Source organism: Manacus vitellinus, unplaced genomic scaffold (genome assembly GCF_001715985.3).
Source record: "Manacus vitellinus isolate BGI_N305 unplaced genomic scaffold, ASM171598v3 scaffold_6_pilon, whole genome shotgun sequence".
NCBI lineage: Eukaryota > Metazoa > Chordata > Aves > Passeriformes > Pipridae > Manacus > Manacus vitellinus.
In genome coordinates, this window is record NW_021940750.1 from 6,764,103 (window position 1) to 6,791,769 (window position 27,667).

At 41.5% G+C, this 27,667-nt stretch overlaps 1 protein-coding gene across 1 annotated transcript; it reads left to right on the plus strand.

The window, feature by feature from the left end:
* Nucleotides 1-27,624, plus strand: ZFYVE1 (zinc finger FYVE-type containing 1). The gene is made up of 12 exons (XM_018082679.2): nt 1-532; nt 671-1,207; nt 14,986-15,490; nt 18,456-18,670; nt 20,733-20,839; nt 21,808-21,916; nt 22,470-22,567; nt 22,682-22,799; nt 23,161-23,331; nt 24,115-24,295; nt 24,786-24,899; nt 25,950-27,624. The coding sequence occupies exons 2-12, from the start codon at nt 710-712 to the stop codon at nt 26,180-26,182; spliced, it is 2,349 nt and encodes a 782-aa protein (XP_017938168.1). The 5' UTR covers nt 1-532; nt 671-709; the 3' UTR covers nt 26,183-27,624.
* The last annotated feature ends 43 nt before the right edge of the window (nt 27,625-27,667 follow it).

Genomic DNA, 27,667 nt, shown 5'->3' on the forward strand with positions numbered 1-27,667 from the left:
CAACTTGGGGCGCTGAGGAAGAGGGAGAAAATCCGTCTTCTGACAAGCCTGGCCGCGGTAGCAATCGTCTTCCAGCGTTACTAGAAGGAGCGCGCGAAGAGAGCGGATTTTTGTTTATCCGGCGAAGCACATCAGGAAATTCCCAGCAAATAAATACTGTGAACTCTCTGAAGGAGGAGCTTAGCTGGGGAGTGAAAGCAGAGAATTTTCTAGTCTTGACACGGTCCTTTTGTGTGTGTGTGTGTGTACATGTATATGTATATGCACTTGTGTGTTTCTGATGCCTTTTTTGTCTCTGTCAGCAGCTGTTCCTCCGATCTCTGCTTCGGGGAAATACTTGCTGTACCTGCTGAAGTGCACCAGGCTGGGTTTTGTTTTTCTCATCGCTGAAAATATGTGAGACAGCTAAGCAGAGAAAGAATGTACACTGGCATTTGGATATAGTAATACATGAAACCAGCCATGCTGTTTAAGTTTATTTTGGAGAAAGAAAACTTCATTAACACTTAAAAAGACTCTTCCCGTGAGGCAGGTCAGTGTTTGAAGCTTACAGAAACATATATATTAATTATTTAAAATTAAGTACAGACAACACTCCTCTTGTGTTTCTTTCCTTTATGAAAATACTAAATTTGCAACTGACTTTTACACATATCATTGTTTGAAACAGAAACAGGAGGGAAAAACATTGCTTTAAAGAAATCTGAAGATGAGTGCCCACACGCAAACTGCAGAGAAGGGACAGAACACGACACTCCTGTGCCAGGAAAGCTATGTTTGCAGTGGGACAGATGAAGCAATCTTTGAGTGTGATGAGTGCAGGAGCCTACAGTGCCAGCGTTGTGAAGAAGAGCTGCATCAGCCAGAAAGGTTACGGAACCACGAACGGACCCGTATAAGACCCGGCCATGTCCCATACTGTGACTCCTGCAAAGGTGCCAATGGGAACATAATGCATGCCAGTATGACGGGCTCGAGGCAAGTAGCAGCAGTGAGGTGCCAGGTGTGCAAAATCAACCTCTGTGTGGAGTGTCAGAAGAGAACACATGCTGGGGGGAACAGAAGGAAGCACCCTGTCACTGTGTACCATGCTGGCAAAGCCCAAGAACAGGAAGAGGAGGAGGGGATGGATGAGGAGACCAAGAGAAGAAAGATGACAGAGAAAGTAGTGAGTTTCCTCTTAGTGGATGAAACTGAGGAGATTCAGGTAAGAACTGTGGTTTGTTTGAACAGGCAAGATCCTTTAGTTTCTATCTTAATCTAACAGGCTGCTGTGATGCATTGTTAGTGTGTGAAGTGTAACTGGCAGCAGTGGTAGCAAAACAATGGCCAGTTAAGTGCCTTGGAGCATCTTGGGCTAAAAAGACATAGCACCTTGGAGTGAGTGGCCTTGCTTGTGAGTTCCTCAAAGGGTCAAGTTCGTTAAACCTTAGGTGTGGCAAGGGCCTCTTCTAAGAGGCTTGGTAAGCAAAGCTGGTGGAAGAATTGACTGTACTGAGACACACACAATTAAGATAAGAGGTGTTTGTGCAGGATGCTGATCATTCCTGAACAGAATTGTATGGACAGTATGGCAGTATATCCTGCAAATGGGAGTACTGGCAGCCAATCTCCTACCGTATAACTAGGAGAGGGCACTGTACCAAGCAGTGCTAATGCAAGACTAAAGCTCCTTGCTGTCCTCCTTTAGTACCAGTAAATCTATCTGATTTTTAGAAATAGAACAAAGTAGAAATAAGTGTCCCAAGTGTGCCATTCAAGTCCTACAGATATCATGGTTAAGCTATATTGCTTGTCACAAATACTGTTACATGTTAGCCTTTTGGTGAAAGAGGGGGAAATTGCCAGCAATTTGGGGTAGACCTGCTGATAAAAATGATAGAAACTATTTGACTAGGAACAGCTGCTCATGAGGCACTATTTTAGAGTGTCTGGAGTTCAATATATGCAGTTAAAGAACTCTTCTGTTGGCCTCTACGTTTGGTGAGCATAAGCACTTTACAAGGTAAAAATAATTTATAAATATAAAAGCAGCAACATGTGAAAGTCATGGAGCAGGTTAATTACACAAGTAAAAATTCAACTTTGTCTTCTGGCTTCCAGTTTGCATTTTTTATGTTAAACCTTGTTCAGGAGACACTGAAAGAAAATGTGTAGTCACCTGAAGATTCCATATCTGGTTGCTCTAATTTAACATATTCATGCTAACATCAGTAAAAAGAATTGTGATGATACTGTGATTGTTGGTATTGTAGTTATTTGTATCCATCTTAGTCAATGTGCCAATCATGCATTGCAAGGAAATATGACTTAAGTATCTCATAACTATTCTATACTATAGAAGAGTGTGTGTATGTGTGTGTGTGTATGTATATATATATATATATATATATATATATATATACACAGTAATTATACCATAGTATAGAATAGTTGCAAAATACTTGGGTCACATATTTTGTCCATTCAGGTGTACTGATTGCCAACTCACATGGCTTTTGAAGGGGGAAGGGAGGAAAGGATGACAGTCCTTGTGGTGCACTGACATAGAAAACACACTTTGAGGGACACTAGTGACTGTAAACTGAGTGCTTGAGTTTTAGGTGTAGTAGCAGTACTAAGTTTGTGTATTTCTAAGCCCTGAGCAAACACACATTTCCTTGTAATGTATGACAGATGCAACTATTACTCTAAGATGCAGACTTTTCAATAATCCTTATCTAGCCACTAGAGAAAGCTCTGAAATGCCTTGGAACAGGGCTGTCTTGGAAAGCTGCTCACAAACTGTGACAACTGTGGTTGTACCGGTTTAAGTTATATTTATACTCGTGAATCTGTAAGCCTTATTGAGGTAGACCTTTGGCTGCCTCTTGCAAGCAAGTGCATTTGCTATTTAAATGTCATGGGCAATAAAGCCAACTTCCTTATTTGGACAGCAGTGGTCCTTTATCAGATCATAGCAATTTGGTCAGAACAGGGTTGGGTTGAAAAAGCCCTCCAAAAATGATCTTGTATCACTATCAAGATGTTGAATCTGAGCTCTTCCATCTGGAGTGATCTTCTCTTCCTCACAGCTGAATACTTATGTGACATCTCACAGCCAGTGTCAAAGGAGTTTGAGAGTTTTTAATTAAAATATTTTCTGGCAGCTGGAATTTGAAGAGTAATATTATAGTAATGTTTCTGCTAGTGAACATGAAGATCTTTTTTTAGAGAGGCCTGTCAGATGACTAGCTAGCTTTCAAGACATCTTGTGTGGCATCTTTTGCTCTTGATAATACTGGTCAGCCAATTTAGCTATATTACATATATATATATATATATATATATATATTTAAAACTTATTTTGTGCTTGTCATTATTTGGGGAGAAATCATTAAAATATTCTTTATTTAAACCAACTTTTTGTCCAAAAATGCCAAAATATTAATAACTTGAAATGTGGAGATTCGGAGTTTGAGGGTATGTGTCTCTTTAAGCTTGAGTAGAAAAATAAGGATTTATCAGAATTATGGAGTCTAGTTATCTTTAACTGTCTTGTGTAATGACCTTTGGAACTTGAAAATTGTTGCATTAGTTAGGAAATAAGAGAGGAAAGTGCTGATTTGCTATCAGTGTTAGATTCTGCCATGGCATTGTTAAAAGCTACCAAAAAATACAAAATTAGGCAGAACTAGTTATGCTGCTGAATAAACATGATGGATTGAGATAATTGTATACTTGTTTACAAGCCTCTAACTTGACAGTGGTTCAGTGAGATGGGGACAAAAGGCCAAAAGATTTCTTTTTTAGTTTTCTTTGGAACTTAGAGTTAAGCTCAAGCAGTTATGTTTCACCTCACTGTTCCTGTTGGCTTCTTGGAAACTAAAGAACATTTATAGCATGTAAGCAAATACCTGATCTGGTTCTAGATCCAGAAGCACTGTGGATTAATCCATAAGGAGCTGTACCTGAGCAAATTCATTTAGCAGAGAGGTGGAAATTCTGAGCTTGGGCTCAGCACTACAGTGATACAACTATGATAATTCTGAGATCTGCATAACTGTCTTTGTGCCATGTTGCACAGATGTGTTGGCCTGCTCAAAGCTTTTTGTGCTTTGCAGACATAACTATAAGCTCAGAAAACTGAGGACTTCTTGTGCTTGTTCAAATCCATTTAGTCAGGAAAGGTCCCATTTTAGACCACCACTTGTTTGTAGAGAACTGATGGTAGCCAAAGTTTGTATCTGTGAAATACAAACTTCTCTATCATGTTCATCATAACAGCACTATATCTGAGCTCCTCAAAAGGAGGTTGACTATCTCATGGTAAGAAAATGCTGTTAGGGGTTAAATCCAAGTTCGCACTGCAAGTCTGTGGAAGAACAGAGAGAGAGATTGTTCCTCATGGAGTCCTGCCCCAGCTGTCTCACACACCATGCAGTGAGTGCAGTGCTTTGTGGCTCTTGTGAGTTAGACCCCAGTCATCTTGACATACGTGACAAATTTTTTCTTCATTCTTCCAGGGGTTGTTGCCCCTCATAAGACCCTATTGACTTCTATCAGAAAACAAAACTGTTTTACAAATTGGCATCATCTGCAGTTTAGACCCTATTCTAGGGGCTTTTTCTCAAGCTGTATTATGCAGTTTCTCTTTACACAGTATTAAACTTTTGACCTTATCTATCACATATTGAAAGTTGAGGCTTCAATCAAAATGTTCTTGATAACTGCAGCATCTGTTTGTTAATGGGCTTTGACATAGTCTATCTTCTTTGCTCACTCTACTGAGAATGATATTGTGGAGATTACTTCCTCAGTCAATTGCTTTGGTATTGTCACTGCTGTCCTTACATCTTCCACATCTCCTCTTTGCTTTGTTAGACTCAAACTGTGTGCCGTCTTTTTTTATGTGTGTAAATCCCCCAACTCAATCTCCTAATCTGCTCTGTCAAGATGTCAGCTTTTCTTTCTTGTCTCTAACTTGCTGGATTCTCAAACTATCAGCTGTCACTATTGCTGCCCCTTGCACACAGGAGACACTTCCCTTAAGAACTTACAGAATCAATTAACTGATATTTTTTAAAACTCCCCTGTATCTGTGGATCTATTAAGAAAAACACAGTGAAATACAACAATAAAAACACGACTCAGGTTAGGATACTTGGTTCAAGTGTTGATACTGTCTCACTGTCCCATGTCACCTCCAGCTGTCTTTGTCTCTAGTACTTATGTTTATGCAGTTTCTGGAACAGTATCCATTTTTGCTTTGTATTTATACAACACACTTGCAATAGAGCTCTTTAGCATAAAGCACAGAGTTATGTATCTGTTGTACAGTGAACTTTATTTACTACTACTTCTGAGGCAGGGGAGAAATACTTAACAATGCATAACAACAACTTGATATTTTTATCTTGGGGAACAGACGTTGGGAGTTCTTACCACAGGATCAGAACTTAGTTGTAGTGTCACTAGTGGCTTCTATGATAACACTTTGTCCAAAGCCCTAATTAAGGACTCAGCCCATACGCTTAACAGAAGTAGAGAAAGTTTTTCATCTACCCCAGAAGATAGGAGACTTGTGGTTATTAGTAATCTGCCTTAGAGTTTACAGATCTTTGACCAGAAACTAACTCTGTCACAAGAAATTACCTAATCTATGGGTTTCAACAAAAAATAAAAGGTACTGACTTTGTAGCCTGATCTGTTTTTGGGAGATTGTGTTTTTTGGTGGGTATTTTTTTGTGCTTTGAGGTAGCACAGTCAGCTGTAAGTTTCTGGGAATTTTAATCCATGTTCTGTAAACTGAGGAGTCACAGCTAGTATATTTGCTATGGATATAAAGGAGGAGGAAAAAATGTTGAAGGATCTGAATTTTTTAGGTCAGTGTGATCTGTTGTATCAGGATATGTAATTTCTGTCCCTTGATACTGTTGCTGTGCTATTGATGAGTTTTCTTCCTCTTTGTGCTTTAGAGAAATTTCCTTCCCAAAGTATTTTTGGGAGTTTACTGTCCTATGCTTTAGGAATTTTTCTCTTAATACTTTGTTATTTTTCAGTATTCTTCCCATCCCAGTCTGTTATCAGTTCACTTACATTAAAGTGCACTGTTTTCCTGTCCTTGGAATAAAGCAGTAGAAAAACTACTTAGCAGTTGCTGGTTAGGAGTGTTCTTTCTTCCACTGGACATATACCAGTATTTTGAAGGGTATTTTTAGAAGATAGGAGAGGAGCCATTCTTTTAACAAATACACAGCTCCTTTAACAGTCTCCAGCTGGCTCTTTGCTAATTTGAACATACAAATATTGCTTTTCCCTGGAACCAGTCTTACACCTTCTTCATGATACAGTACTCTTGGGCAGTAATTAAAGTTGAGTATTTTGCTTGCTTCCTATCTCTTTTGTCCATATGCTGACATGATTGCAGGTGTGGAAGCCAAGGAGAGCATCTCACAGGTGAGAGAAGCTGGTAACAAGCTAGTCTGGAATTACGCAGTGTTTCATTCAAGGAGTTCCTGAACTTAGTTCATTTCCTGAACTAAATAGTATTGGTGGGGAAAATGGTGTATTTTAGTGCTTCCTCCACTGTACCCCTCTTTGCACTTATCCAGTGAATCCTTTTGGGCTCCTGGGTGCTGCCAGGAGGAGAATGTAAGTGCTTTGGGGTACATTCAAGAAAGAAGAGGGGAACTGTCATTTTGCTGTCCTCCAGCCCTTCTGTCCTTTCTCTTCCACTTTCTCACTGCTGCAGGGGTCACTAGAAGTTGTTGCAGATGTTGTTGCAGTAGACTTTTGATTTTTTTTACCTGGGTTGTTAATGCCTTGCTGTAGGATCACATAAAGGCAGAATTTTGAGTCCTTTGGTCTGCCTGTCAAAACAACCTGAAACTGGGAAAATAAGCAGAGTTCCTATTTTATAGGAAGAGTGGAACTGTAATATAAGTAAGTTTGTAGATGGCCCTCTTAACAAGGACAGTGGTATAAAGTAGTGTCCACACAGGTAATCTAGCTATTCTTAGTACTGAGGAAGACAGATAGTTATAGAATGAACTTGCTCACTGACTTGCTGTCTTGTGAACAAGTCTCTTCACCTGGATGTGGTCTGGTGCTACAGATATGACATTGGGGTGATGATTGGTAGCTCTGTAGCCAAATTAACATCCATGGGGAACTTGAAAGGTACTTAGGATACAAAATAATGATTTCTGCATCATTGTTTACTGTTCTCTTTAAGAGTTAGATGACACTGTTATGTTAGTGTTGTTTTTGCAGAAGTTGCATTTATCTCAAAGACTATTGATTTTGAGTTCTTGCAAAAGTAGTTTTTCAGCAAGCAGTTTAGTGGGATCTCTAGTCTTATTTCTGCTTTCAGCAGTATCATATATCTCAACAATCATCTACAAGGGTAACTTATTTGGTAATAGCAATATTTCAGCCAATATCGCCTCTTGGATTAGGAAGGAGTCCAATGAAATTGGGTTACATCCCATCCCCTAAAGTTTTTTTCCACCACTGTCTTAAAACTTTTGAAATAGGATCTTTCTCTTTGGGTAGAGTTGTTAAGCAGGATTTAACTGTTCTCTTCTTGCCTCTGAAAGAGTCCCGTAAGAGATAGACATGGGCTTCAGACATGGGCATCCTCCATCCTTCATTGCAGGCACCTGTAGGTCCTGTTGAGACTCATGCTGTTAAGCTCTGTACAAACCCATGAAAATACTGAACCTGAATTCCTTTGCCAGAGCTGTGGGAAGGAACAGGATAAAGAGATGAAAGAGACATTTTGTTCAGGGACAGTATTGTCACGGGTATGTACATAGGCTAATAACAAATCTCAACAGAACCCAGTGAAGGCAAATAAGAAGGAAAAAAATTTCAGGTTGGGAAACACTCCTAACACAAATGCTTTCCTTTGCTTGAGCCAGACCTATACCCAGCTTGGGAAAAAGATCAAACCCGGCTGGAACTGTGGTGTTGTAATCTAACCTTAGGTCCTTGTGATGTGTCTGTCCTCTCCTCTGTTTTGCCCTCCTTGCATTGGGTGTCAGGTCCCTCAGTTTGGGCTTGAGAATCTGTAGGACTCCAGTCCTGAAAACGCTGATGTGTCTGCTGTCAGCTTGTCTTAGGTCTAGGAGATTACTGAGGGCAATAATGATTGATATATTTGTTTGCCGGATTAATGATTAATAACTTACTCCTGAATACCAGAATGTAACTACTGGTATGACATACACAATTTTATAAACTAATCTGGTGACACAGCCCTTTTGGGAAAGTTTACCAAGCTACTGTGAAACATTTACATAGTAACAAGTAACTCTTTGACCCATAGAATTAATGAAGTCTAATTTCTGAGAGGTCTACCTCCCATTATCCAATGCTTATCCACATTTTCTGTCTTTTGGGTAAGAAGCAGTATGTGTGCTATCATTTACCAGCCAGCATGCTTACTAGCTAGCAACTAGGGGTGTGACTGGTTAGCTTACTGTTTTATTTTGGAGGCTGCATGGGGTGGACATGAAACATGCTGTTTCCTCAGGAACGTTATTAGAGTCTTTCTTTTCTACTTTGCTGTTTATTTTCATCAAGCCTCTAAGAAATTTAGAGGCACATATTTATGTATCAAATATGTCTATGTAATTCCATTATGGAATTTTTTTGGGGAAGTCATCCATAACAAAAGGTATAGGAGGCAACCTAAGGTAGAAAACTATAGCTGCTTGGACTTAAAATTCAGCCTTGATTCTTCTTGAGCACCTGCTTATGATCAAAATCTTCAAAGCTGAGAGGGAGTAATGCTCTCCTCAGGTCCCTTTCAACCGGAATAAGTCTATGATCTTATAGGAAACAGGATTTAAATTACTCTAGTTTAGAGCCTGTCTCAGAACTCTATTGGTGTAAAGGGTTTCATAGCAGAGTTTCTCTTCCTTGAAGGGAGCTACCCAATTCTTTTTCTCACTTGATAACAAGAAACACTTGGGAATATCAACAAAAATTTCTCCGGGGGCAAAAGCAGGGAGTTTCTAGTTCCTTTTTTTAATAGCCTGTTGCACTTGAGTTGCTGGGGTAAGCCAGCTACACTTCTTTGCATTCATGCACTGCCTTTTCAGGAGTGATTGTGAGGAGCCCTGCAGAGGTGTGAATTTTGGTGGCAGCACTGTATTATGGTGGAGCTTATTCTTCTCAGGTTAGTCTTACAGGCTGTAGTTAAAGGAATAAATCTGTTTTATAGGTTTCTCTCTTGTTTTCAGTGTACACTGAAATTCTGACTTAATGACCTAAGGGTGGGACCTGGGGCTTTAGGTATGCACCCATAAGACTGTTGTGTGAATCTACCTCTGGATAAAGCTCAGTTTTTTAAAGTTAAAACACAGATTTAGAAGTAGCATATTAAAGAACTGGTCTGTGCTGACCTGTGCAGATCTGACAGATCTATTCTGTTTCCAGGTTTCATGATTGATATAATACTCTGTCCTTAAGATCAGTTACCTAATATTGTCTCAGTTTTGTGTTTTAGAAGCTCAGGGCTGCTTAAAAGGTTGCAGATTTTATTTTAGCTTGTTTTGCTGTTTCTCCCTTTGATTTCAGGTGTTATTTGGAATTCTTGTAAGCATTATCTTTTTAAAGCATTTTCTGAACTGTGAGCAGAATTACTTGTATTGCCAGTGTTAAGTAATCCTTTAGGGGAAATAGTATTTACTTTCTTCCACTTGATTGTTTTGACTGCTTGTACTTAAAGACTAATTTGTTTCAGATGTTTGCAATTTTATGCTGGTATACATTTGGATGTGCTGTTACAAATCTTGTAGCTTATACTTCCATTCATTGAAAACAGTGCTAAATTTATATCCTCTTTATTGATGTCATGGTTGTGTATCAGAAGATATTGTCATGTGCTGGTTGTATAATTTTAGAATCATTTAGGTTGGAAAAGAACTTCGACATCATTGAGTCCAACCATTTACTCAGCACTACCAAGTCCACCACTAAACCGTGTCCCTAAGCACCATGTCTACACACCTTTTAAGTACCTCCAGGGATGGTGACTCTGCCACTTCTCTGGGCTGCCTGTTCCCATGCCTGATAACCCTGGATTCAGAAATTTAATTGTTTATAGGATGATATCTTACACTTTCTGCAATCGAGAATGTTAGTTATTAAAAATACTTTGTTAAAATGAGGTCAGGCAAAGAGTAAGTTTTCAAAACACAACAACAAAAGTACCAATGTGAGTCAAAATGACAGTGTAAGACTAGCAAATGAAGGCGCTCTGATGAATACTATGCCAAGCATTCTTGATTTTTGTTTTGAGCTATTGTGTGTCGTGACACAACTCTGGCTTTGTGCACTACTTCCATGAATATTAGCAAGCCCTAAAGGGTTCATAAAGAGTTTTAAGAGGAGAAAACTGTGGTAAAAATGTCTGATGCTCTTAATGTGTTTGTTTTACCTAGAGGCAGATTTAAAGTTGTACAAGTACAGGTCATTGGAAACCGTTCTGTTTTTTAGATTTTCTTTTCTTAAGTTTTTTAACACTTTATTGTTTTAATAACATTGTTACTAAGAAACTCATAGGCAGGAATGTCATTTTAGCAATTCTTGTTTCTTAACAAGAACTCTCTTGTTTAGCAGTTCTTGTTTCATTTTAGCAGTTCTGTTTCTAAATGGTTCCACTTGTTATTAGGGCTCAGATCTAGGAAACTTGTTATGTTAGGTATAATAGATTTCCAAATATGGGTGTTTAAAGAAGCTTCAGTCCTAAATGCTCCACAGCCACATGGTATGAGTTTTTGTGCCCTCCTTATGGAAGACTTTAGCTATCAAGTTCTGTTTTTTTCTTGTTGAAGACCTTCACCTTCAGTTCAGCTGAGCCTGGGCAAAGGGACTGCATAGGGAGCTGGATGGCAGTTGCTAAAAGCAATGTAGTTAAAACTATAAAAGAAAGCTAACCAGGATTCTACCATATGATAGAGTAAAAACTGTTCTTTTTAGAAGAGAGTCTTCTAAGAGTAACAAAAGTGTAAATGAGTCTCTGGTACTAGAAATGGCAAGATAGGAAGGGGCTGAAGAGATATGACTCTTGTCTTAGGTTAGACATATAGTTTTCATTCTTAATTTACATTGTTGAGCAATTTAAGGAAGGCTTCATATTTACCCTCTGCTGTTAACATCAGAGATTTGGAGCTCTTGGGCAATGTGGGAGTGGACAGAGTTATGGAAACATGATCCCTTTGCATATACAGCAGAAGGTGGTACCATACAAATTTCTTTAGAGATGAGACGCAAAATGGAGAAGTGGGACTTGATAGACCTAGTAGGGATTAGTACACATCCACTCTGACTTTAAATGTCTTAAAGAAACTTGCTCATGGGAAGTAAATTTGGCTGCTGGTATGGGGATTGTTGTGGATGGCTTTTCGAGAGCATCGTCCCTGTGTTCAGCCTTGGTTAAAGTCAACTAGTGCGCAAGAGCAGGGAGCACCCAATGTCATACAAGCATATGCAACTTCAAAGGGAAGGTGTTTTTTTGGTTGTATTAGTTTGTTTTTTGGTTTTGTTTCTTCTCCCCCAACGTGGAATTTATTGTAAGGATGTTGCAGTATCCAAAACTATGACTAGGTTCTAAAAGGGGTTAGATCACCTCCTAGAGGATAGGTCTGTTGGTTCTCTACCAAACATGAGCGTCTGGATGCAACTGCTGCTCAGGAAGTCCTTTGTTATATGACTTCTGAGAATTGATAAAGCATGCTAGGAAACATTTACTTGTTTCGTGTCTAAGTTCTTTCTCAGTCATTACCAAGATCTGTAAGACACAGCATTGGACTAGCTAGACTTTGGTGTATTCTTGTGCTCCTGGGTAACTTGCTTGTCTGAATCACTCCTGGGTTCTGTCCTGAAAGGAGGCCTGAAAGAGCCTAGAACCTTGGAAGGGGGTAACAACTCAGTACTTTGGATGTGTGATTTGATATTTAGCATAACTTTTTCTGCTGGAGTAATCTGAATTATTGATCTGGAACCAACTTTTCTTCTGTCTGGCTCAGCAATCCACCTCTTTTTTTCCACAATATGTTGCCTTGGCATCAGCAGTTTTTAAAGTACATTGAATGCAAAAGAAAGCTGTTGGTGTGGACATTTGCATTAGCTCAGTTTAGGACAATTTCCACATGAGTTGACTCCTGCCTCTTATTGGTGGGAATGCATGACAGAGCTACCCTTATCCCTGTGGTCCCTACTGTCCTTTGTGTCTTCTGATGTTACTGACTCAGCCCCTTCCACAAACTCTCCCAGACTGCTACCAGAATAATAACCAGTGCTGCCTGAAAGACTTTAGTCATTAGTTGTCCTGCCGATACTTAAGCAGCTGTTTGAAAACTATTTCCTTGTGCTGTCCAGGGAGTGCCTAGCCACTGACTCTGGCAGAAAGGATCTGCTACCATTATGGTTAGAAGTTTGGGAGGTGGGAGTTAAAAACAAAACCCTTTGAAGAAGACAGTATCATGTCCTTTTTGTTTATGCACATGTAACATATTGTCAAATCTGTAAATGTTTTTAGGAGTTATCTCATGAACCAAGAGCTTCCTTTCAGCCACAGAGACATCTCCAGAGACACTAAGAGAAATTGCATCTATCATCTAAACTACCTTCCTGATGATAATAATATAATAATAACAATGATAATAAAATTATAATAACAGCTACCAAAAAAGCAGACCCTTTCTTTGGTTTGCCTGTAACTTGAGTGTATCTTCATGTTCTCCCACAGACACCAGGAAATATTCTGTTGAGAGCATTTTGATTTCTCTGTTTCCTGTTTTCTTCTACTCTATGAGGCTGCCTTGAATGATTTGAGTCCATGAGAAGCTACTGCAGCCCCACAGCCCACAGTTTTATCTTGTGAATGCTGTTCCCAGCCACAATCTGGCACACTGATTACTTTTTATGTTTTTGGTACACTGGCTGGCTTTTATTTTCCTTCAAAGTCTAGCTGCTGCTGATAGATTTGACCAAAGCAAATGGGGCTGGGTAGGCTTTAAACTAATTTACTGATCTAAGAATGAACTTGTTCAAAGAAAACATTTATTACCTCATGGGCTCTCTGGATCATGGATTGTGAGACCTTCCAAGTGTCCTTTCAGGAGGGAAATAGCTAAGAGCTTCAGAACTTGAGAGGTAGGCAAGACGGGATAGAAGCCCTGGTCATTTCAGTTGATGGGGATTCCTTGAGGAGGGAATTGGGGTGGAGAAAGTGAATTCAATCCTTCACGAAGAGTGCTTCTGTCATATTCTTCCATGTCACATAATACACGGATAAAACCTGTTGGAAGAAGAAAAAGCAAGGACTAGTGTGCTAGTTTAAAGGTAAACCAGCAGGAGAAATGAACCCAACTCAAAAGAGACCACAAGTCAGAGTTACAATTTAATAAAAAACAATACAATTATATGGACAAGCAATTGGTTTTAACCCACAAAACGCGGATGTATAACCCAGCACCCTGGGGCACGAACAGAGTGGTGTTCGTTGGCCCCCGTGCTGAGCCCCACATGGTCCCTGAGTCCAAAGTAAAAGGAGGGGGGAAAACCTGTTGGTGAGAGTGCTGGTCACAGTCTAGTTGAGGATGGTGATTGCAGTCTGGTCGAGAGTGGTGGTTGCAGTCCGATTGAGGTTCTGATGGATCCTCTGGATCCGATCAGTGTTACCAGAAGTCCCAAGACCCCAAGATTATATACACTCAGGTTCGAGTGGGAATTCCCAGTACCTCCCCCAGGGCGGGGAGTTCCACAATGGGTGGCTGTGAATCTTGAGATATTTTTTGAATCCTTGGTGGCCAGTTAGCAGACATGACCCCTCAGGCTGGGTGTGGAAGTGCTAATGACTCCCTGGAGGGGAGTTAACATCACCCATAACTATAGCCTGAGGGGGTCAGGTGTGCTTTGGACAGCTGCTGCAAATAGTCTATTGTTAACAGTGCCTGGGAAATGACATAGGGGGTATAGAATACACAGTTCGAGTTAAACCCACACAGCTCCCAGCTGCTCTAGCTAGGACAACTAAACAGCTGTAGCCAGAAGCATAAAACCCGTGAAAGCCAAGGCCATGTTCTGCAACAAAATCAAGGCAAACTCTTGTACAGAGCCCTAACCCCATTTCATTGCTTGTTTGTCTGTGTCTGTTGCTCTAGTATCTGAAAAATGCCCTGTTCTTTAATCTAGATAGCATGATCTTGTCACTTAATCTATGCAAAACCAAAGAGAAGTTAACTGCTGAAGGCTGTCTACTCCCTTTTGGTTTTGTATCTGCGTGTTCTTTTGTGTTTTTGTTTTTTTTTTAATGGAAGTACAATACAGTAAATTATGAAATGGATTGTTGAGATAGCTGTGGCACCTCCGTGAGAGCCAGTTTGACTTGCTTTGAGCACTGACTCCACTGCACAGCTTTGCTTCTTCTCTGCTCCTCTTCTGCCTCTCCAGCTGAAGGATTGATCAGCTGGAGAGCAATGGGAGCAGGACAGGCTGCAGCACAGATGCATGGCAGAGATTTTTCTCCCTAAACAGGTGCTCAGCCTCAGTGGATGAGGCAAGTTAAAGTGACAAAAGCACTCTCCTGAATTTGGATGCTTGCCAGGAGACCAATGTTACTACAGAAGTCTGCCATGCTCCAAGTAGCTGTTCTGTCAGACTTGGAAAAGAGTTGTGCTCCCTTCTCTTAAAGGACTACCTCAAGGAATGGGGTGAAGTACAGGAGGTTTGACCAGACGTAATCACAGTGAGGCATCACTTCTAAAACAGCTACATGATGGAACAGTAAATCACATTGATGTGTATGTTTTACAAAACTGCATTCTAATATTTTGCTTTGTACTTCTTGGTGCTTCAGCAACTTATGATGAAATCTGAAGAGGAGATAATTGGTCTTTTTAAACTTGTGAATCCTGAAACCAGCTGTGTTTTCAATGTCGTCTACTCCAATTGCATAGTTATAATATTTTTCTCTTTTTGTTTTGGAAGGTAAGGAATGAAGAAGACTTTATTAAGAAACTGGACTGCAGTCCTGACCAGCATCTAAAGGTGGTGTCCATCTTTGGGAACACAGGGGATGGCAAGTCTCACACCCTTAACCACACTTTCTTCTATGGCCGGGAAGTCTTCAAGACGTCTCCAGCCCAAGAGTCTTGCACAGTTGGTGTCTGGGCAGCCTATGACCCTGTCCGCAAAGTGGTGGTAATTGATACAGAGGGCCTCCTGGGGGCCACTGTGAACCTGAGCCAGAGAACACGGCTGCTGCTGAAGGTCCTGGCCATCTCTGACCTTGTCATCTATCGTACTCGTGCTGACAGGCTCCACAATGATCTCTTCAAATTCCTTGGTGATGCCTCGGAGGCTTATTTAAAACATTTCACTAAGGAGCTAAAAGCTACCACAGCCCGTTGTGGCCTAGATGTTCCTCTCTCAACTTTGGGTCCAGGTGTCATCATCTTTCACGAGACTGTGTACACCAAACTACTGGGCTCTGGTGAGTAGGCAGTAAGAAACTGAATTACAATGTGCTAAACACTGTCTAGAAATTATCAGGTTGCATTGAATATTCAGCATTCTTTAATACCATGTAAAGGTATGATTTGCGTTTTGCTCTCACTTGTTTAAGTCTGGGAACCAGGCTGTGGAACTACCAGAGCATTTCCTGTTGGTGATCTGGCTATTCCAGATCAGCTAGAATAATCCTCTTAGCCAGCTGTACATCAGCACTGACTAGTCATAAGTTCTGCCAGCCATAGGAGGGGACATCATACAAAATCATGAATATGGGTGATATAGCAGAGGAAGGCGAAAAGTGATGTGGTGGGTGGACCCTGGGTGGATGCCAGGCACCCACCAAAGCCGCTCTATCACTCCCCTCCACAACTGGACAGGGGAGAGAATATAATGAAAGGTTCATGAGTTGAGATAAGGACAGGGAGAGATCACTGACCAAATACTATCACGGGCAAAACAGACTCAGCTTGGAGATATTAATTGCGTTTATTACCAATAAAATTAGAACAGGATAGTGAGAAGTAAAATAAATCTTGAAAACGCCTTCTCCCCCCCCCCTGCAGCATAAGGAGATGAGGAATGGGGGTTACAGTCAGTCCATCCCAGGTTGTTCCCACTGTTGCTCAGGGAGAAGAGTCCTTCCCTTGCTCCAGTGTGGGACTGTCCCTCCCATAGGAGACAGTCCTTCATGAACTTCTCCAACATGAGTCCATCCCATGGGCAACAGTTCTACATGAACTGCTCCAGGGTGGGTCACTCTTCCAGGGGATGCAGTTCTTCAGGCACAGGCTGCTCCAGTATGGGTTCCCACCAGGAAAACTTGCTCCAGCGTGGGCTCTTCTGTCCATGGGTCAGCAGGTCCTTGCCAGGGCCCTGCTCTAGCATGGGTTTCCCACAGGTTCACAGCCCTCCTTCAGGCATCCACCTGCTCCAGCATGAGTCTCTTCCACAGGCTGCAGGTGGATCTCTGCATCCCCATGGTCCCCTGTGGGCTGCAGGGGCACAGCTGCTTCACCGTGGTCTGCACCATGGGCTGCAGGGGAACCTCAGCTCTGGTGCCTGGAGCACCTCCTGCCCCTCCTTCTCCACTGACCTTAGTGTCTGCAGAGTTGTTCACATGTTCTCACTCTGCTCTTCTCTGGCTGCAATTACATCTGCACAATAACTTTTTTCCTTCTTAAATATGTTATCACTGAGGTGTTAATATCATCCCTAATTAGTCTGGCCTTAGACAGCAGCAGGTCTGTCCTGGAGTTGCCTGACATTGGCTCTGCCAGACATGGGGCAGCAATTTCTCACAGAAACCACCCCCGTAGCCCCCCTGCTACCAAAACCTGGCCACACAAACCCAGCACAACTGAGATACCCTGGGATTTTGGCAAGGATATGTACTACCCTGTTGCAAATAAAACAAGGATAAAATTCTGTAGAAACTAGGAGGAGCAAGAATAATGACTTCGATGAATGTCACTCTACTTTTTTTAATTCTGTGGACCAACATCATTCTGAGGCTGACGTGAGGTCGGGACTGAGTTTGTGGTGGCACAGAGCTGATGATTTGACACCACTTCTCTCTGTGCAGGTATCTGATACGGCCAAAGGAGCAGACCTGGCACACTATTATTCCCACCAATTTCAGTGTTCTTCACCAGTACTTTTAACTTGGCTCATGTAACATTTGACTATTTGTATTTAAATTCTGTATTTTATTTGTATGTCTGAGTGAAATGCACTGTCCTGTGGAAGTCATGGCGTGTTTTGGTTTTGACTATACAGGGATCTAAATTTTTTCTCTTTTTTTTACATGTTTCAAAAGGTATGATATGATGAAATCTTTCTTAATTTGGTCCATTTCTGATGTTCTGATAAAGAAGATCCATGATGAATTGGCCTGCAACAGCTGAGGCTCAGTCCTGCTGTCTGTGAACATATAGGAGACTTCTGTTGTGTAATACCACAGCAGTCCTGGCTGACCCACATTCTCATTTGGGCTTTTCTAACCAGTGAGGTCTTGAGCTAGCAGAAGAACTTGACATTCTTTCTGGTTATTATTAGAGTAACCTCTTAATAACTTTTAACTTACTTACAAGGCAGTTCCTTTTCTTACATACCAGTTTGCTGATTAGCAGTTCACAGTTTCATATAGTTGTTGACATTTACTGTTTCAACAAGTCAGCCTTTAGTGAGGACACTTTGCACCTGTATGCAAAGTCAGGGTAGTAAAAAAATTATATTTTTGCGATCACTGCTGGTCACAGTAGGAATAGGAAAGAAACCACTTAGCATGTGGATACGCAGAAAGCTGTAACCATCTGTCTCAATGGATAACTGAGATAAGTGTGTTTATATAGTTTTAGGGCAGGGAAGAAAGGGCCTGCCTTATTCTGAAATGTACAGCAGGTACTTGGAAGCAGGCAGAAGAATGCAGTTGGCTCTGTGGAGTCTGACCTGATGTGACCAGCTCTGAAGTGCTTTTCCACATACAAATGGTTGATAAAGGCTTGGTCTTCCTTGCTACAGTACTGGCATGGAGAACAAGCAATCCATGTAAGGTTCATGTCCTCCACTTATCAGGTGCTCGTACTGGCTATACCAAATTATGAGCTGGTGAGAAGAACTAATAAGTGTGCTGACATGATGTTGCCTTGTATTATGTCCTAAATTGCTCCTTAATCTGGATATCTGTTTGGAAACTTAGATGTCTCTGATTTTACCTGAGGAACTTGGTCATAGAATCTAAAGCTTTGTGTCACAAAGCAGAGGCTGCTTTTGGAAACAGTTTTTTCTTTTCTTTATTGTAAAATACAATGATAACTGCATTCCAGATGTATTAGAAGATTCGATTAAGGAAACTAGAACTATATTGCATGTGAAAGCACTATGCCATTTAAATATTATTTTGAACAGTCAGTTGTTTATGTACTTGCTGATACTCTTATGTATAGATCATCCTTCTGAGGTTCCTGAGAAGCTCATTCAGGATCGGTTTCGGAAGCTAAGCTGTTTTCCTGAGGCTTTCAGCTCAATTCACTACAAGGGAACAAGGACATACAATCCTCCAACAGATTTCTCTGGGCTTAGGCGAGCTGTGGAGCAGCAGCTGGAGAACAATACTACTCGGTCACCTAGGCAGCCTGGGGTTATCTACAAAGCACTAAAAGTAAGTGGAGAAGAGTCTGTCACAGTCTTTATTTGTATCACTGTTGCTAGTAACTCAATTGCAGCTCATAAAGGTAGAGCACATGAACCGCTGATGCAGATAGCAGGTGTCTGGATAAAGCAAGTCTTCCATGAAGATAATAATTTTGTGTAACAGCCAAGGAGGCTGGGTAGTTTTTGTTCTTTTTACTTGAAAACTAACAAGCACCTTAGTAAAGACCATGAAAGTCAAGAAAAGTTATAGAGCAAAACTAAGCAAAATCAAAAAACTGAGCTGGGAAGAAAAAAGTAACTGGGGCTGTGAGTAACAAGCACTTAGTGATTTACAAAGAGAAGGCTCAGAAGGAGTTTTTTTTTTATGAAATTCCTAAAGATGGCCTCAGCACAAGAGGAGAAAATGCAAGATATTTGGAGGGAGTTAATAGCTGGCAAAACCTAGCACTGAATTTAGCATAACCCAAGGCCTAGGAGATGTGCTGGTAGCTAGGGAACAGGATGGGATAAAGCCAAATGATGTATTACTTCAGAGTGAGTGATCTTCTTAGACAGTTCACTTTGCTAGGGTGTCAGAGGGATTTTGGGGGCTTCAAATTTGCAGTCTTTCTACAAGTTTCCACTTGTATTGCTACCACTACCTGATTAACATCATATTTTCTTTGGCCTGAAGAGCACAGCTGTCATCAGGGAGGGGCAGGCAGAGCTGGGGCATATCTGCAGAAGAAGGTAGTGCTAGCAGTCTTTTCTGATGTTAGTCACAGCTGTTGGAACAGATAATTCTGTCTGCTCTGTATTTGTGGTAGCTGAAGCACTGGAAGTATCAGGGTGGCATGTATGCATTAGGGAGCAGACAGGCAGCAAGGGGAAAACAGCTGGAGTGGTTAATTTCAGTTTAATTTCTAGGACTTTATTGCAATAGTGAAGTAACCTGGTTTCAGATATAGATGCTAATATACTTAAATTCATGTCCAGTAGAGTGTTTGCTGTGTTCAGATCGCTTCTGAAAAATTAACTTTTTTTGCTTCACTTATTGAGGACATAAGGCTTCCTAGAGATCTATGTCCACTTCCTCTAATTTTTTAATTCATTGTCCAGTATCAGTCAAGCTTGAAAGAGAAAGTAAAGCCAATTTCCTTGAAATTATGTGAAATCAAATGTCTACATAGAGATCTTATCTGAGGGAAGTTATGATGAGAGAGATACACACACGTCTGCTGCAGCCAACCCTTTTTAGGACAGCAGAGATGCACCCACTCCACCCACCCCCAACCCTGTGAGGGAGAGGAAGGAAGAGAAAGGCAGACAGCCACTATATTAACCTCACCTGTAGTAAGAGTTTCAGTTAGACCTCATGCCTTCAGAGATGTCCATCAAGAAAAGCTTTAACCATTTGCTTTGTTCCAGTGTTTGCTTTGTTTTTTTTTCCTAATCATAACACCCAAAAGAACTGGAAAAGGTAATTATGCCAATGCTAAGGACTGATTTAATCTGAGAATAGATGTTTCCAGGAAAGGGTACAAATCCCTTTGTCTCAGTTTTGCAGTTTCACCAGAGAAGAGCAGTTGTTGAGTGGGCAGAGGAAAGCTCAGGGCAGCACTTTCTGAGCTGAGAGGCAAAGAATGTGTCCTCATGTACTGTGAGAAATGATCCTCTGAGTTTCCTTTGTGAGGTTTCCAGAATGTAAAGCCCTTTTAGCAAGAGCCCTACTATTTTGGGCACGGATTGCATGCACAGAGGTGGATGCAATCTTTGTTCACCCATTTCTGCTACAAAATTCAAAGCAGGGAGAGGAGGAGAGGAGAAGAGTATCTTACAAGTAATCAGGTCACTTTCCAACAAGTGCAAATGATGTCTTCTTTCAATAACAAGTGCAAGACTGTCTTCTTTGTTGGTTTTCAGTCCTTGTCTTGGTTTCCAGGTTAGTAAGACAGACATTATTTGTTAGCTGTGTACTCTCTTTGCCTCTCCCTCCAGTAGAGGAATCCATGCTTTTGCTTGCAAAAGCTTGCATAAAATGTCTTCGTTGCTCTCCATCTCTTACCAGTTCATTCTTTTCTGTTTGACAGGCTCTAAGTGACCGGTTCAGTGGGGAGATCCCTGATGACCAGATGGCTCACAGCTCTTTCTTTCCAGATGAATATTTCACATGCTCCTCTGTGTGCCTCAGCTGTGGGTAAGCGGATGAGAAATGCTTCTCCATCCTTCTAGAGGATAGTGCTGCTCTGGTCTGCAGCCACAGAACGTAAAGTTTCTGTGACATCTTGACAGCTGACATCACCTATCATCACCTAGTACTTCCAGGCAGAATTATCTTGAAATTCAACTCTTATGTAAATTGGATGACTGTTATTGCTGCATCCCAGCTGGATGCATGGTTTTTGCCTACTCTATTTTTGTGCATGGCTACAAACCTGTGCTGCCCATATCTTTTCCCAAATGCAAGCAGAGCAGGAAGAAAGGAGTGCCTAAATAAATCCCTTGAAATTTCCTGTGTTTTTTTCCTGACATTTTTGTTACCTAAATGGTATAGACAGTCCTAAAGCATACATCATGGCTGGCCACTGTGTTCAGTGACCATGTCTAAGTGGAGCTCTAGATTTGATTAGACCTTGGCTTGTAGCTCTCTGGGAAGAGCCCCAAGATTGAACCTGGAAGGGCAGTAGGTGGCAGTCAGTGGTCTGAGTCTGTGAGGTGTATAGCAGCATGATGTTATGGCTGGTTATGCTTCTGGAAGCATTTCCTCTTGAATGTGATATAGTGCTATGTTTCTGCTCTCTTATGTTCATTAGAGAATTTCCAGCAATTCCTTGCAAAGGCTGCACTGTTAAGTCTGTTGTGGTCAATTTCCAAACTTGTTTAGTCTTTCCCAAAATACTCTCTGAAATTTAAATTTGCTACAGTGATCATTTTTTGCAGTGAACTGTTGTTAGTGCTGCTTTGTATGTGAAACAGTTGCTACACCTCCTTCTGAAAAGCCTGCCTTTCAATGATAAATGTTGTCATTGCTGTATGTACAGTTGTGGAAATGGTTTGAGGGTACAGCATCTGTATAAATGCAAGAATAGTAATAGAAATGAAATCTTGGTGACATCTGTCCTGTATCTAACAGTGACAACTCAGGGTTTGCTTTTGCATACTCAGGTGTGGCTGTAAGAGGAGCATGAACCATGCAAAGGAAGGAGTCCCTCATGAATCCAAAAGTCGATGCAGATATTCTCACCAGTATGATAACAGAGTCTACACTTGCAAGGTGAGTAGCGATACATGGACAAGATCTGAAGAGTGAGAAAGTATGACCCAGTATATGAGAATATCATAGGCATGTACCTGTTTTCTTCCTTTTTTTTTCAAAATGTCAGAGGTGCTCATAGCCTTGACAAGAAAAATTGATCCTCATTCAACTTGTATGTTTGCTGGGAGAGGTTATCACTTCTGTGTGCTGTGTCTCATTTTTCTAGCTAAACCGTGAAGCCAGCTGCTCTTAACTTGGGTAATGCTGACCTTCTACATATTTGATGTGGCTACTCTTCCTATTTCCGTATGCCCATTGCCAATTTTTCTGAAGGATATGTGCAGGAGACAGGGAAATTTTTGTCTACCATCATGGTCTTTATTGGTATAGAAATATTTCCCTGATGTCATTATTAACTGTAGTTTTGCTTTGTTATAAATCAGTTCCGATGAGTGCTCCTTTGCTGTGGAGACACCTGTATCTTAATTATATGCTTTAGGTGTCCAAACAGCTGCCAGATCCACATTTGGATTCTCAAGAATGCAGTTTTAGTTCAGCCTTTATTTTACAGGCCTGTTATGAACGAGGGATGGAGGTCAGTGTGGTGCCAAAAACCTCTGCTTCCACAGACTCTCCTTGGCTGGGCCTTGCCAAGTATGCCTGGTCAGGGTGAGTACTGCAGCTGAGATCTCTCTGCTCCCTGTTGCCTCTAAGCTACCTGGTGCACTGGACCTCCAGTGCTTTCAGGTTACCACTGAGGTAACCTGTCTTCCTCTTCTGCAGATATGTGATTGAGTGCCCCAACTGTGGGGTGGTGTACCGCAGCCGGCAGTATTGGTTTGGCAACCAAGATCCTGTGAACACTGTGGTGAGGACAGAAATTGAGCACGTCTGGCCAGGGGTAAGTCTGGTTGCTGGGTAGTCTTTGTGCATGTGGGCAGCTGTGTTAATTTGGTTCTTCTGGATGTTGATGGAGAAAATGGATTGGCTTTCATTACAGCTGTTCCCTGTCTCTGCTCTTCAAAAGAACCTTTGCAAGGCCTCCAGTCATCTTTTGGCTATCTTGAAATGCCCAAGATGCCAGTGTATGAACAGTTTGTGTTTATGGACCTACCCCCCTGTTTCAAAGCATGGCTGATGAATTTTTTTCTTCTGATTGCCCTCCAATTTAAGAGGAGCAATGGGTTGCAGAGCCATCTGCATCTAAAAAGCCCCAAAGATTTCCTTTTTTTATTCTCACGTAAATATCCGTTTCTTTCCAGACTGATGGATTTCTGAAAGACAACAACAATGCAGCTCAGCGTTTGTTGGATGGCATGAATTTCATGGCTCAATCAGTATCTGAACTTAGCCTGGGACCCACAAAAGCTGTGACCTCCTGGTTGACAGACCAGATTGCCCCAGCTTACTGGAGACCCAATTCTCAGATCCTGGTAAATAGCAGCTGCTGTAGAGAAAGGCTTCGTATAACTAAAACCCCTTTTCCTTACCCTTTAAGTAATACAGGACTTTGCAGATTCCAAATGCTTCTTGTTTTACTGCAACAATCCCTTCTCCTACAATTCTGAGAAAATTGAAATGTTTTCTCCTCTTCCCGTTCTTGACTTCTCCAGAGAAAGTATGAACAGAGAGTTGGCCCAGCCCTGCTAGAGAGACTGTTTCTCCCTACTCTTTGTGAGCTCCTCTCCCAGCAATATCACAGAAACCCCTGGCTTGCATGAACTTTCTTTTCAAAGCAAAGAAACAACATATTAAATCTGACTATTGCAGTTGATAGTACTATTTTTGTGGGTGCAGATGTTAAACTCTGGTTTCATACCAGATGCAAAAAGCATCAAGCAGTTCAAATAGGAGAAGGTTCCCTGTGTCTAGCAGGAAACAGACTCATTTTCACTCATCTTCAATGAAAACTGCCTTCTGAATTCTTACCCCCCACAAAGGTCAAGCAACCACCATTCAGCCCTGCATCATGTGGCTGTGTTTATTTGTGATTGTGAATGAAGGGATCGTAGCAATATTTTTGCTTAACCACTGTACACCTACCTGTCTGAATCACTTCCCCAGGGTAAAGTTATGGGGCTGGTAGGACCCAAGTCTTGTATGTAACTATATTTTTCACAGTTTGTCTGAGACTTGGCATCCTGGGCTTCTGCTCTCTATTTTTGACTTAAGGAACATGAAACTAACAGTTTTCCTCTCTGTGTTGTTCTGATTAGAGTTGTAATAAGTGCAACACGCCTTTCAAAGATAACGACACTAAGCATCACTGCCGGGCCTGCGGAGAGGGCTTCTGTGATGGCTGCTCTTCCAAGACCCGTCCAGTGCCTGAGCGAGGCTGGGGACCAGCACCAGTGCGTGTGTGTGACAACTGCTACGAAAACAGGGGCATCCAGTTAGGTAATTTTGAGTGGATTGTGACAGAATTATCCCTGGGCAACAACCTGAAGTCTTTGCCCCTGATTTCTGGATCACAGCCATTCCCACTGAGTGTAGACAGTGTTGTTCAAACTGGGCTTCCATACAGTTTTTGGTTGAGAAGCTCAAGAGCTCAATGCCTTTTGGAAGAAAGATGACCCTTTCAAAGAGCTACCGGGTATTTGACCCCCTGACAAAATTACTTTCTAATTGTATCTTTACTTTGTTTTTCCAGCAGCTGCTGATGGTCTGGCACTAACATCAGAGCAGGGATGCTGCTGTTTCAGCAGACTAGTATTTTGTCCATTATTGCTAAAATGAAAACTCTGCAATTCAAGACTGGGGATGTGGGAGATAAAGGCTGAGGAGGGACTCCAACATGCCTTTTTGGGTTTGCTGCTGGTTTTTGTTAATGTAAGGCAGAAATTGTGGTGGTTGTAGGTGTTGAACCCTTCACTCTTGTGTCATGCAGATGTGGCTGAACTGCCTTCGGATGAGGAAGGGGGGACACTTATTGCCAGGAAGGTGGGGGAAGCTGTGCAAAACACACTTGGAGCAGTGGTGACAGCCATGGACATTCCCTTAGGTGAGCTCTATTCTGTTCTGATGGATTTTTTGCCTAAAGGCATTTTTGTGCTCAAACTGATTAAACTTCAAGAGTTTGTGTGACAGGCTGGCACCTCTGCTATGCTATCACTGTTGGTTGAGAGTTCTACAGCCCTCTCTGCCTCTTCTGCCTAATGTTTCCTCTTGGTTTTCAACGCGTTTTTTTCTGCACACTTTCACATTCTCTTCTCCCTATTGTGCAAATCTGTGTGCACCAAGCTGTGAGTAATTCATACTCCCCTGATGCATTCACTGCAGTGACCTGCCATTTGGAGCTCCAAAAGACTGACCAATTAGGAAGCATTTTATCAGGTTTGGTTTTCTTCCAGAGATACTGAGTGCCTTTTAAGTGTGTTCAGATACTGCTGGCACTTGGTACTTCTGTAGGGGAGGGCTGAGAATTTGAAGCTGTCCAGGTTGGTAATGATGGGGAAGTAATCAGTAATGTGATCTTTAATGGTGAGCTTGTACAGTGAACGTTTGCTGTTCTTTCATGTGCTGGGTGGCAGTTAGGTATGTCAGCAAACATTTCATATTTGAATCTTCTGTTGTTGGACCTGATTTCCTGCTCATTGTGCAGATCATCATTCAACTGCTTTGCCTGCAGCATGTCCCGCTATCACTTTTGTGAGTGTTTCCTCTCAGAGTCCATGAAGGGCAGAATAAATCCCTTTCTCAGTTTAGACAGTACATGTGTTTCTGTGGGGTTTTCTGGCCACACATGAAACTGAAGATAGGGAAAAGCAAGTGTCTCAACCTCTGGAAGAGTCTGAATAAGGGAAGATGCCACTATTTAAGGAGAAACAGTCTGCCCCTCTGAAGAGAGGTAGAATGTGGGAGAATGGCAGAATGCCTTAAATGACCACCCATTGCACTAAAGTATTCTGTCAGTAGATCACCTCCCCTTAATGGCAGTAGTATGACTTGCAGTGGGTGCGTGCTTCCCCTGGAGTACATTCTTGATGTGCTTATGTTGACAGATTATTTTCTTGTCCCTCTTTCTCATCCCCCCACCTCACTTCCTCCTTAGGTCTGGTAAAAGATGCTGCCCGACCTGCATACTGGGTACCAGACCATGAAATCCTGCACTGCCACAATTGCCGGAAGGAATTCAGTATCAAACTCTCCAAACACCACTGTCGGGCCTGTGGCCAGGGATTCTGTGACGAGTGCTCACACGACCGCAGAGCGGTTCCCTCTCGCGGATGGGATCACCCAGTCCGAGTTTGCTTTAACTGCAATAAAAAGCCTGGTGACCTTTAATCCCAGGCTCCTCTCCAGATCTTTGCAATTCCTTATGTTCTCAGGGTTACAAATGAAAATATCTGGTCTCCCTTTCACCTTTTAACCTGTTGCAGCCAGAGTGCATGTTTCCAGTTTCTGGCCTCCTCTCGTGTTATATCCATCTTGAAATGCTGGGAATGAGCCTACGTTCAGCCTCTAGTTTTAATTTCAAATTAACTGGGAAAGGGACGGAGCTCCCTTGTAAATGAGCAAACCAAAATCCAGTGTATTTTATTTCAATTAAAAAAAAATATATATATCAACTATGTATACTTCAGGATATTAAGAATACGGTTGGCTAATGAAGCTTTGAGTATTCCTAGTTCAAATGATGGATGGTGTTGTTCCTTACTATATTGGATCAGACTTATGGCCTTCTAATTCTTCTTTTGGAATGTCTTGCTGATCGTGATGTCCTGTGAGGAAGGTTCGGACTCTGCTGCCAGGAAATCTCCAATGTTGATGTATGAATTACACCTGGCAATTCAACTAGTCCTACATCTGGAGGTGCTGTCCTTCTGGCCATGCAAGATTAAACTCAGATTCATGAGCAAGTTTGTTTGAACTGTGGTATGAGCAATGGTCTTGCAGTGCAAGAGGTATCAAGTTGAAATAGACCTCTCGGTAGAGACCAGTAAAGCTCTGAAAGGTAAAGCAGATCATATGACACAAGGCAAAGCATTCTGATTTTGCCATTTCAACTTTAATACCAGATCAAAAAGTAGCAGGGTCTTGCTCTCCCTGACAGTATTTTCATGTACTCAGGTTTTCTTCAAATTTCACTGTCAGATCATTGCAGTTAAAAGTTTTGTCCAGAGCAGAAGAGAACAAGTTTTGTAAGCAATTCTGAAATATGAAGTTTAAATTGTTTGGGTTGTGATGACTTTTCTTTTCCCCCACTTTTTAAGTGATCCTGTAGTCTCTGAAGCCTCTGTGTTCTCAAATGTGGTTGCATAGAAACTGCACAGATTTGACTCATCTTCCTTCTAATCGTATGAATTTACGAATCAACCTGGAAAATGGGAACCTTTCTTCTTTACTCCTTGCAACTGGCACTCACTGGACTTCATCCTTTTATTAAAGGACTGCAATGAATTCACTGAGTTTATTATCAAAAGCACCACTTAACCTAACTTATACTGTCATATACTGTGGATTTGTGGTTCCACTTATACAAAGTAAGAGACCATTGTGAACTAAACTGCCTAAAATGCTCCATTCTTGGCTTACATACACATGAATTCTTTCACCATGGGAGTTGCCTCCTCTTGGAGTGGCTGGAGTTTAATGCAATGTCTTGGAACTGTGGTATTTTGTCCCCAGCTTATTAAATGTGCTCTTCTGTAGATGAGTGCCCAACACCCTGTTTTAAGACTGTATTATTAAATTAACTGCTATAAAGGACTTTATCTTCCGAACAAGTGTACTGACTTTCCTTGTAACAAGTGGGTTCTCACTTTGTTT

Excerpts from the sequence above, each read along its gene's own strand:
- ZFYVE1 (XM_018082679.2), top strand. The coding sequence starts at position 710 with ATGAGTGCCCACACGCAAACTGCAGAGAAGGGACAGAACACGACACTC. Across the intron at positions 23,332-24,114 it reads GACCCAATTCTCAGATCCTG|AGTTGTAATAAGTGCAACAC; the intron begins GTAAATAGCAGC and ends TGTTCTGATTAG. Across the intron at positions 24,296-24,785 it reads AAACAGGGGCATCCAGTTAG|ATGTGGCTGAACTGCCTTCG; the intron begins GTAATTTTGAGT and ends TGTGTCATGCAG.